Source organism: Grammomys surdaster, unplaced genomic scaffold, assembly GCF_004785775.1.
Source record: "Grammomys surdaster isolate TR1022 unplaced genomic scaffold, NIH_TR_1.0 218, whole genome shotgun sequence".
In the NCBI taxonomy this organism is placed as follows: Eukaryota; Metazoa; Chordata; class Mammalia; order Rodentia; family Muridae; genus Grammomys; species Grammomys surdaster.
This window is the reverse complement of record NW_021604663.1, coordinates 1,766,622-1,778,691: the sequence shown is the minus strand read 5'-3', so window position 1 is coordinate 1,778,691 and position 12,070 is coordinate 1,766,622. Positions and strand designations below refer to the sequence as shown.

Sequence of the window (12,070 nt, the reverse complement as noted above, 5' to 3'; positions counted from 1 at the left end):
CCCAGCACACTCAGACTGCAGAGCCACGGGCCCAGCACACTCAGACTTCAGAGCAAAATTCCCCTGTTCGTACTTAATTCTTTTTTTCCACATATCTCCAAGGTATCTTAATTTTGATGTCTAATTTATATCTAAAGAAAATGAAGTAGGAAGAAAATACTATTACCTAACTAACTAAAGCTGTCACTCAAGACTGTTAACAGAAACAACAAAGACAGATGTAAACTTGTTTATCATGTTCCAGAGAGCTTTCTCATAGACATCTTTTTACTGCTTTTGTTCTCTCAAAATATTAACTGGCTTGTTAACATTTCTTGGTTAAAAAAGAAAAAGAAAGAAGGGAAAGGCAGAGAGAGAGTTTGGGTCCAAAATTTCCTAGTTCCTAAGTGTACTAGAGGCCAGGACACAGACTTTCGCTTGTTCTGTTCCACTTGAAGCAGGACTGTGCTACTAAACAACATTAGATACTGAGACAGCAGGTGAATGAGTCTGAGTGCAGTGCAGACAACGGGACAGGTATTTGAAACTAGGACACTGTGAATAGTCCTGGCTGTGATCCCTTCCTTTTCACAGACTTCCTAATGGACAGGTGTATGCATCACAAACCCTAATACACAGCATCCTCTGTGTGGAGCTGGGAGGGCCAGCTGCTCCTGAATTTGTCTCTCTCATGTGCCAATGGCCTTGGGATTTGAGCTCCAGGTGGACGATAAGAAGATGAGTCTGGTAAGTCACAAACTCTGGGTCTCCTTCAGCCACTCACAAGCTAAGAGAATCTCAACTCCTAAATCTTTTTTCAAGTAATTGCTTATCTGTGGCAATTCCCAGAGACACTTCACATGGCAACAGGTGAATAGTAGGGTTGAGGATTCCTTTCAAAAGAAATGAAGTTTTCTGTGGGTGTGAATTCTGCAACGAGAGAACTGATCTACAATTTTTTACTAAGTTGTACCATTGTCCAGAAGTAAGAGTATACCTGAAGTCGGCACCTGGTGTGTACAGATTCTATGCTAACATTCTAGACCCTACCACTGAGTGGTACCCATCAGCCCTGACAGTATCGGCCTAGATTCATGTGGCCCTCAGGAATGATGGATGGCTACCAATCGTCCCGCAGTAACTGAGACAGAGCTTACATGACTGTAAGCACGTGTACAGACAGGGAAACACCGTCTTGCTGTTCTCTGGATAGAATGTCAGTTGACCTGGCTTCCCTCTGTCATGTAATCACGGGAGAAATGCATCATATCAGCTACTTATGCTGTCATTTTCAGAATTTTCTCATATACAAACAATAATGCATGGTGGAAATGCATTCAACACTAAATTTATCTCACTTCTTTCTCCCTTGTATTCAATAGAGAAAGTGGACCCATTTAAAATAAATTTAGTTTACAAATGAAATAATTTCATCCCTGAATTCTATTACCTTAATGCATGTTATCAATAAAGGGAGAACATTTTGAATGAGTGTTTTCTGTAAACAAACAACAATGGATATATGAAGTACCCATTTAGTTCCTGACATTGTACTACAAGCGTCTCAATTGAATTTGGAAAATACCCTCAACCGAGTGCACTGTGGTCAAGAATTATTCCCTTCTTATTTGGGTAAAATAAGTGGCTGCTGGTCATGGGTATTTAGACCTGTGAGACAATGGAGAGTCTCCTAAGCCCTCGGCTTCCCTGTGCTGCTGGACTGCAGCAGACTGCTCTACTGGATTTCTGGTCTACTGGATAGCTTCTTTTCTGATCCTTTGACAAAGAGCAGGACATTACTGAGACTCTTCTTTCCTATGCACACTTGAATTTCTGTGCTGACAACTTCATCAGCCCCACCCGAATAAAGGGACTCTCGGGGACTCATCCCTGAACTGGTCTGTGGGTCTGAGGGTCCTTGCTCAGTGAGGTCTTTGCTTGGTGGAATTCTTCCAGAATGCTGCTTGCTCTTGCATTGTATGTAATATACAGACTTTCTAGGGTGTTAACATGGGATAGAGTGTGCAAGGAAGAGTGGTGGTCTGGCTTCTCAGAAAATGAGTTCTTGATCCTCTGGGCTTTGCTGTCCTTGTCTTGGTTGTTTTGTTTTATTTCTTTTCTATTTTGCTTTACATTTCTAAAGCTCTGAACAACACCATGAGCATCTTCTAAAAGTGGTTCTCACCATAGTCTCTAGGAACTGGAATTCCACAGGTTTGTTTTTTTTTTAAATGTTGTGATTTAAATTATTTCCATTAGCTTTGTAATCTTTCACCAGCTAGGAAGATACACCTGCTTACATTTTTATTGTTAAAATTGTCATGAGACTCCAGTGTTGAGCTATTATTTCCCAAAGTACCTTCAAAGAGGCCTCACAGAGTACTTCCCTCCTCGGTCAAATTGAGGCTCTAAAATCTGAGATAGGATGCACTGAATCTCAGTTGGCCAGGTAACATGGCTACATAAGCATTTTGTTCTGGGTTGATTTTAATAGAGTGACTTTCATCCTGGAGCACTGCAGTTTTACATAGACTGTGTCTCTAAAACTTGTGAAAAGGAAAAAGATGAAACATGGAGGAAAACATGTACCCCTCCTGCTGCATGTCCCCGGGTCAGTACCACATCTGTGGTTAGCTTTCACACGTGGAAGCTTCGAGGACTTCATACACATTCCCTTCTCTCCCTCAGCAGAACACCTTGCTTTACATTGTGAGCTTGCACTGTAAATACACAGGTATCTACATGATGACGACCAAACCATCACAAGCATGTTCTAGAATTGTGCAAGAATACAAAAGAATGCTAAAATCCCAACAACTGTGCATTTAAATAGCAAAGGGCCCCCAGCATGCAACGTGCCAGATCTTTACAATGAAGCTCTAACAGGAACATAGTTTGCTAGCTTTTCAAAATTGAAATCACTGAGAGGATTTAATAAAAATTCCATAAATATCAGAGTTTTTAATTTTTTATTTTTTCAGTGTACTCAGCTATATTAGCAAAACAGACAACAATCACAAAGGGCAAAAGAATTGGAGATTGTTAAGTGATGGCATGGCTACTATCACTGAACAAAGAGAAACACTAATTAAAACCACAAACAAGCGGAGTCACAGAGTATGCTTGCATGGTTCACTTTCTTTAAAAGTATTATAACTGAGCTGTGCATTTTGGTGCCTACCTCTAATCCTTGGGAGGTAGAGACAGATAGATCTCTGAGTACAAGGCCAGCCTGGTCTATATATCGAGTTCCAGGAGAGCCAGAACTACATAATAGGCCTTGACTCACAAAGATCTAAAATATATTATAAGTAGTATGTACTAATTCTATAGTCAGAAAAAAGATGATCTAATTCTAATGAAAGGGCAATGATAATGTTGGGAAGATTAAAGAGGTATGAAGAAAACTCTAGCTTTCAGTAATTCAGTTTAATAACGGTCATGCTATTATTGTCATGTTAGATACAATTCGTGGTATCTGGAAGAACCTAGTGTAACTTTTTTAAATTTAAAGAAAAAATTCAGCATAATTAGAGACATGCTGAAAATGGTCTATGTCTCCTATAGTAACAGGTAAGTTTTCTTAAAGGGCCTTTTACTGTCCGCTGAAGATCTTTGTTAGGGGACAAAAGAGCGGAGGGTTGAGTAAAGGGGATTCCCCTTGACCATCTTTGAGGGAGGGCATCACTCTCCTCCTTGCCTTCAGACTTGAACTGAAGTGTCAGTTCTTCCTGGGCTAAGCCTTGAACTAGAGCTGTGCTGCTGGCTTTTGGCCCAGAGTCTTGCATATTGGCCTGGAGTAGCACTAGTGATTCTCTGAGGGTTTCATCTGCAGATTGTAGATCTTGGGACTTCTCAGCCTCCTTAATGACAAGAGTTAATTTGTTATAATAAATGTCTATGAATAAGTATGGTGTTATGTCTACTATATAGTATATACTGCAAATTACACACACAAAGGACACAGACATATTATGTATTGGTTCATGCTAGAGGACACTGACTAACCCTCTGTTATACATTAACAGCAAAACACGTAGTGAAAACCCAATTAATCCTGTTCAAAAGTCCAAGGAGAGACCAAAGTCTCTCTCATCTCAGCAGTTAATATCATTGTAAAGTTGACAGTTTGGGATATAAACAACTTTACTTGAATTCATTTTCCTTGTACAATTTTTAATAATAAATTAGAAGTTAAAGAAGGTGATTTGAGGAATTTTGACATGCAGCATGCTACGTTTGGCTAAGTAGAGAAGAGTGACCTGTGATTCAAGTGGGTTTTTAGTACTCTGTTGGAAGACCTGACAGGAACTCTTAAGAAAGGAAAAAAATGGGAGGTTTTCTGTTTGTTATAGAGTACAAATGGGACACACATGCATGCAATACAGCATAGCACAATGCTTGCACTGTTACCATGACCTCATCTTTAACTGATTTTACATGAATGGATTCTGATGGGAATCTTGGATTGAGATGATCTAAGGACGGCCATCAGGATACCCACACAGCTAACAACTGCACACATTTGTACAGTATGCTTATATGTAACGTCTTTATATAAACAGACCCATTCCTTTCCTTACAAAGTTGCAGCAAGACTGGGCTTATAATTATTTCTGCCTTTAAAATGAGCAATCTGAGACAAAGAAGCCAAATTCGCCAATGTGCATCTGCTTGTAAAAATCAATTTGCTTTCATTTGTTATGTTAAAAACTAGACAGAGTCTAAAGATTTAAGCGGTAGATGAAGATAGAGACACTGTTAGACGGCCATTCATGATAGCGTGATATTATGTTAAGTGAAACAATCTTAATGGATGCAAAATTGGTCCCCACTCATTATGTCTCCACACAAGTCAGCTATTCATAACCGCAGAGGCTAGTCCATGAGGCACAGCTTGACAGATATCACTTCTCTGAGAACTCTCCACGTGGGTCTGCTTCCTCTCAGAGGTGGAGGTGAACACATTACAGAGCCCTCTGTCACAAGCCTTTCCTCCACTTTTACCAAATTTCCATTGCTTGTAACAGAAAATTAAAAAAATGTGTCTATGTGTACAATGTATATGTGCATAAACATGTGCTTTTGTGTGTGTGTGTGTGTGTGTGTGTGTGTGTGTGTGTGTGTGTGTGTATGAGGCAGGGTATCTAGTTTGCTGGGTATACCAGGCTAGCTTCTGACTTCCCCTTAAGAGCACTGGAATTACAAACAACTGTGTTAGGCTTAACTAACTTAGTGGGTTCTGGGGATCTGAACTCAGGTCTTTGTGTTTGTGTGGCAACCTTTATCACTGAATGATCACCTCAGCCCCTAAGCACAAAAATGTTCTTCATTTATTTTTCAACTCTCAAAATTTAGTCTTTAGGATAGCCTCAAAAGTGTCAGTTGGGTAGACTGTACATCCTGAGGTTGTCTGCTCCCTTGTCACAGATTGAAGATGCTCACAGTGCTTCGTGCTCACCCCTCGACAGCTGGATCTGTTCCAGTTGCTGTAAAAATATTTCTCTCTGGGCAAATATCTGTGAATATTAAATCTGTATCCTAGGTCCAGGCCTAGGTTCCAACGGTTTGTTAAATATCTCCACACATATCCACTCTTTATAAACTCTCAGGACCCCTGAAAATTCAGCTCCCTTCCCATGTTTTTTTATGGCACCCCTCTGCTTTCTGTGAATAAAATTGCAAGACCAGGTCTGTCAACATTCTGTCAAATGCCTCTCCAAACTCCATCTTCCCTCTGTCTTCAGCATTGCCTCCAGATTCTGGAAAAACAGAGCCTGCCTTCCCTCTCAAGCAAGTGGTAGGTGCTACCCTTCCATCTAAAGAATCCTTACCTGAATTCAGTCCACTCAGGAGCTCTTTCCTGGTGCCTTCCCATTAGATGTCCAGTCTACACCTTTGAAACATCACGATACTCATTTTTAATGGGCTATACAGTGATAATTACGCATGGCAGGTGCATAGTATAGGTGTTAGGCTGAGCCACGACATTGTTAATGCTATTATCATATGTGATACTCACTGACTGTTTGACCTAGTGTTCCTTTAGTTCAGAGCCTTAAGCAGGTAAAGAGCAGTCTCCCTAAATGAGCTCCTTTTAACTGGAGCCCCTGAGAAGCTCTGAACACTACTAGTTCTAAAAGTGTGATTCGAGGTAAGACAGTTGAACCAATACATAGATTTTTATAAAATCTGTCCCCCACACCTGTTAGTCTTACTAAATAAGAAATAGCTAACTGTTACACTCACCCTACCTTGTACAGGCGAGGGGCTTTAAAATCTAAAGGTTCTCATAATAAAGTCTATCTGGATTCAAGAAACAGTTTTAAAACCATTTATTTGTGAAGGAAACAATCTTAGGTTTAGTAGTTGGCAGGAACAGCAAAAAGCTTTTTAGTTGACTGAAATAAAAAAAAAAATCAAAACACTTCTTAGCACAGGCACTTCCCTTATGAAAACAAATTGCCTGAAAGCAAAGCACAGCAGTTTCTGCACAATGGGTGTGAGTCCTCCCGCCACCAGCGGGGGCGGGGAGAAGAGCAGAAGCAATTTGCATTTCTATAGTTTCTTTGTATACCCACATTCCAAAAGCATTTCACAAAGTAGCAAATACTTCAGCCGGCGAGAGGGCTGACTGGCCTGGGCAGTCTGAGTACAGCACAGATCTCCAACCAGCTGTTAACAGTGGCGCAATTTCACCATACACAGAGTGGAGGGGACACGCTTTTCCCTGCTTTTAATCACTTGAGTAAATGTAGTTCATATCTGCTGATTTTCCCTCCAAAACACTCACTGCTCTCTCATTCTGGGCAATGGGCCTGCACATCAATTGCTTGGATGTCTATAAAACTCATTTCTCCAAATGTACAGGATGCTATAAAGAAGGGGTTTCCACGGCACAGCAGGGACCAGATACCCAGGAAGCAATAGACAGGAAAGCAGATCTCCACCGTTTACTTAGTTCTGGATCAGGGGCGTGGGCGGGGCATGGGCGAGGTGTAACTCTGTCTAGGCTTGGAGATACAAAGATGGACTTTTGCTGTGTAACTTCGATGCTGCCTATCCTAGGCTCAGAGCCCTCTGCAAATGGGGCCCTGGGCCAGTGTCTGCTGTAGTCCCAGCAGCAGCTGTGAGTGTCCTCCAGGGGTCACAGTTGGGTTGTAAATCCCTCACTGAGCATGGGTTGAGCAGCAGTATTGGGAACAATTTATTTGAATTCTTCTTCATTAAGATTCAAATGGAATAAGGAAGGTAAAAATTGAACAGAGCCAGAAATTGTGCCTTCCTGCTTCCTCAGTTAGTAAACATTTATTCACTAAGCCGAGCACGCCTGGCTTCTCTCTCCCCTTCTCGGCTCACTCACACTTCTTCCTCCAGTCCTTCCTGCATACTGTTTTAATGCATAATTAAGAAGGTCAGAATTAATGAAGCCGTGTGGAGGAAAGTTCAAGGAATCCCCAGGCACTATTTATTCTATTAGATCTCAGGCATGAATGTCAGATTGGCAGCTTAAGCTGTGGAGGCCTTGGCCCTGGGTACATCCCAGGGACCACCCACCCAGGGAGACTCACCTGCACCGTCAGGTGATTCAGAAGCTCCTTCCCAGCAAAAATCACACGCAGCTGGTCAGCTGGAACCCCCTGTCGCTTAGCAACAACTTCCTTGAGCTGGAAGATGCTGGTGTCAGAATCGACCTCCACTGGGAAGCCATAGCTGGAGTTGAACCTGACAAACACTAGACAAGACCAGGGACAGAGAGAGAAAAGAGAGAACATTACTCCAGGCTTAACGGCCAGTGAAATGTCTCTGAAGCCACTCGTCCCTCACCTGCCCTCCAGTGAATGGCATACATTTTCTCTCCTCTATAACAGAGAGGTTTATACTATAGAGCAGTAGTCAGAAAAAAACAAAAAACAAAAACAACCATTTTCCCTAGGTGTTTCCCCTCTCACACCCGGTCAATGACCTGCAAACCAAGACTGCTTTGTGCCTTTCACAGCCCTCCTGGAACAGAGGGAGTCAAGCGGAGAACTTGCTTGACTAGAATCTTGAATGTGTAGACTATTCTGCTCCAACAGACTGAACATAGGCATACTCCCTCCACAGGGTCCGCTGCATAAAACTCAAAGGCAGCATGTGGATGCCCCAGAAAGAAATGTTGGAAATGGAAGCCACTGTGTAGACAGCTGAAGAGAGCCTGGGACTTCTGATAGGGTGCTGGGCTCTGTGAAGGGTTCTGGGCTGTTAATGGTTGTAGGTTCTGCATAAGGCCTCTGAGCACTGTGTTCTTAGCTCACAGGTCACAACTGATTTCTAGAGAGATCTTGAAGTGACATCATCTCTGCTGTTGCAACCACTCTCTTCATTAGGCTCTGGCTAGACCTCGTGATGCCTCCTTGGCTGTCTTCTCATTCCCTTTGTCACACCATTTATACCATTTCTCGCATCTGCCTGCCATTTCCAACCAACCATCCAACCTTTTACCCCTCACCCATTGCCCTCTCCCATTCTCCTCAGATAAGGGGAGAGCTCACTGGGTACCACCCCACCCTGGGATATCTAGTCCCCACAAGTCTAGGCACATCCTCTCCCAGTGAGGCCCGACCAGGCAGTCCAGGTAGGAGGAAGGGGATCCAATGGCAGGCAACAGGGACCAAGACAGCTCCCATTCCTCTTGTTAGGGGACACACATGACTACTCCATGTCAGGCTCAAATATTTTCTCGTCTCTTAAGCCATGGGTAGGCTGGTATATATCTTTAATCTCCAAAGCAGAGGCAGCTGTATTGCTATGAGTTCTAGTCCACCCTGCTCTACATAGCAAGTTCTAGAAAGGTCTACACTACATAGCGAATCCCTGTCTTAAATAGAAAAATTAAACAAAAAAAAATTTCTAAATTCTTGCATTTTGCTTCTCAACTAGTCTATTTTTAGTTTTGTAGTATATTTTCTATTTTTAACTTAAAGATTTCTTCAAAATAGCATACAAAGTATTAAATAATGGTGTAAGACAGAGATAGGAACTTTCCAGTCAACCTTAGGGACAGGAATTTCAATTCTTGCACTGGCCCCCTTCTCTTCAACGTGCTTTTATTTATTTTTTTTATTCACTTTTCATCCCAATCATAGCCCCTCTTTCTCCTCTCTTTCTATCCCCACCCTTACAAATCCCTTTCCCACTGCCCTCTCCCCTTCTTCTCAGATAAGGGGAGCCATCTCTGGGTACCACTCTATCCTGGGATATCTAGTCCCAGCAGATCTAGGTAAATCCTCTCCCACTGAGGCCTAGCCAAGCAGTCCAGGTAGGGGGAAGGGATCCAATGGCAGGGAACAGAGACAGAGACAGCCCCCATTCTACTTGTTAGGGGACCTACATAAAGATCAAGCTACACATCTGCTACAAATGTGTAGGGGCCTAGGTCCAGCTCCTGCATGCTCCTTGGTTGGTGGTTCAGGCTCTGTGAGCTCCCATGGTCCTGGATTAGCTGACTCTGTAGGTCTTCAGGTGGTATCCTTGATCACTCTGACTTGCTTACTTCTATCCCCTACGCTTCCAAGGAACCTGTTCTTATCCTTGCTGTGATTCTGTCCTGGCTGAAGACCAGAAGTCACACATGTGTTTGGGAGCCCTGGTTCCTGACCTGGTTTCTTGTTATTTTTCTTCTTCTTTTATACAGTTACCTGAAAAATCATATATGAGTATGTGGCCAAAACTCCAGTCCAGACACCTGCATGAAAAGGCACAGGACATCTCATGGTTGCACAAGCTGGAATTACTGCCCTACTCTACTGTCTCAAGCCAAAAAAGTCAACACATTTCTTGGTACCCTTTCTTGTTCTCTAGTACCTTTGCTGTGTGACAGGATGAAGCGCTCCCTCAGGAAAGTAGTGTAGCACAAGGTTACAAATGCATCCTTCAGAAGTAGGACCCACATACAAATCCAATGCATCCCTCAGAAGTGGGACACGCACACAAATCCTGCCACTCCTTTTTGTTCAGTAGGCTAAAGGTAAACATACCAACCCTCCCTCATCAGTTCTCAACATCATGAACTTGAAAAAATGAGCAAACTTTGAATGATGCTACGTGTTACCCTGAACAATGTTCACAGTGCTTAGACAGTAAGCTTCAAAATTAACGGCTATCCATTCATGTATGGTTCTGCTATATTTAATTGTGGATCTAATGCTGAATAATTCTCAACTTGACTGAGATGATCTGCTTAATAATATTTAGATAATAATTATAGTGCCAGTGATGACCAGGCACTTACATATGCTGCAAGTGAGGCCTTTTCTGAGCCCTCAGTAATCTGGGCAGCTTAGTGCTGCTATCTAGTAGAGCAGTACACGAAGCCCAGAGAACTATAGTCACTCTCCTCTGGGCATCAGCTTCTTTGTAATGAAATTGGAATTCATATACAGTTCATCCCATTCCTAAAAAAGCTGCCTAAGACCTCAGGCATCGGAGGAAGGAGCATAGTCCTTTTCTCATGATGGAAAGGATTAACAACAGCAGTGCAAAAGCCTGCTTCCTAATGTGGTGTGATATTCCCTATGCAAAAGAAGACTGGAAAGGAAAGAGAAGAAAAGTGAAAAAGTGATTCCAGGGAAGGAGCCAAGTTCTAAGAATGGAGAACAATGGTTCTGAAATGGTGAACTAGAAACAGAGGGCGGATAGAGCAGGGGACCCAACAGCTTTTAAATATCTAGAAATGTGAGGACTAGAATGATATGAAAGCCATGAAAAATACTAAATATCAAGAAAAAACATGGCAGTTCTCCCCTTCCTGTGTGTGTGTGTGTGCATGTGTGTGTGTGCCTGTGTGTGTGTGTGTGATTTCATGCAACATCTTTGAAAACATAGGTGACAAAAATATATTGACAGTGGTTATGTATGCATAACATCTCAGATCAAGACTCAAAGACAACCAATCCATTGGTTTATGTCACAGGACAGGTGGTTACAAGGGACAAAGATATGATCAAGTTCTGAATCTTACTGGTTTATTTCTACTACTGTGAATAGATTTTTTAAGAAAAACAACACTATGGGGTGACGTGGAAGGAAGCTGCTGGGAACTATATTAAAGGTACTATAGAACCACATTAAAACCCCAAGAGGCTCTGTTTTAGTATGTTTTCCCTAGGGTTTAACTCATGAAAATCCTACTGTAAATGCAAGGCTTATGATGAAAATTGAGGGGAAGAAGGTGAAATAATAGTAGCAGAAAATCTGTAGAAGTGTTCAAATAATGTTTTAGGTTTTACTGAGCGTTTCTCGTTGTAGAAACAGTCTTAAATTCACTTTGCATAAATTATGAAAATTATATACAAATAGAATGAATATTAAATCTGTGATACAAATTGATTTTACAATAAAATGAGCAACTAAGCCTATTGTATTCAATCAACTATAATTCTTGCATAGGCAAAAGAGGGACATCTTAAGAAAGTGGGCAGGTCAATAACCAAATGTCATGTGGAAATATACCAAATACCATCTGTCCAGCCCCTCAACTCCAGCCATGATTCCTGAGTTGAGAGAGGCAGAGAGACCCAGTGTTCTCCCACATAGAATGCAAGGGACGTTTAGAATCAGGCAAGTAGTAACTTGACTCCTGGTCACCCTTCTTTCTAAGTTCATAATTTAGGTTAAATTTCTAGCATCCTCCACTCCTGGTTGCCTTGTCTACTGAGGGTCTGCAGTAGTTTCATATACCATCTCCAGACCCTGTTCCAGATTTCTTGTGATTGCATTTCAGAAACTGCCTACAAAGCAGAAGAGCACTTCCTACAAAATCAGTTCCTTACTTGAGCTGTCTGGAGGAGCTGGAGCTAATATTAAAGTCATACCACTGTTTGTTGTGAACTACGAATACCAGTACCTGGTATTCTGGTAAACACTGAGTAGAGTAGATTTTTCAGGCCTTATCACAATGGACCCAAACATTCTAAGAAGTAAAAGAGAAATTTGGCTAGTCATCATTTTCTGAGATTTGATTATATACTAAAAGTTTGCAGTTTGTTTAGTCGTCTTCTTCCTCTTCTTCTTCTTCTTCTTCTTCTTCTTCTTCTTCTTCTTCTTCTTC

General features: G+C 41.9%; 1 protein-coding gene across 2 annotated transcripts in view; it reads right to left on the bottom strand.

The window, feature by feature from the left end:
* The window catches only part of Prkn (parkin RBR E3 ubiquitin protein ligase), a 1,140,372-nt gene that overhangs the window by 947,021 nt on the left and 181,281 nt on the right, over positions 1-12,070 (bottom strand). For both annotated transcript variants that reach the window (XM_028772728.1, XM_028772727.1), the window contains exon 2: positions 7,551-7,714. In XM_028772728.1, coding sequence (XP_028628561.1) covers positions 7,551-7,714 — 164 coding nt within the window. The remainder of the gene's footprint in view (positions 1-7,550; positions 7,715-12,070) is intronic.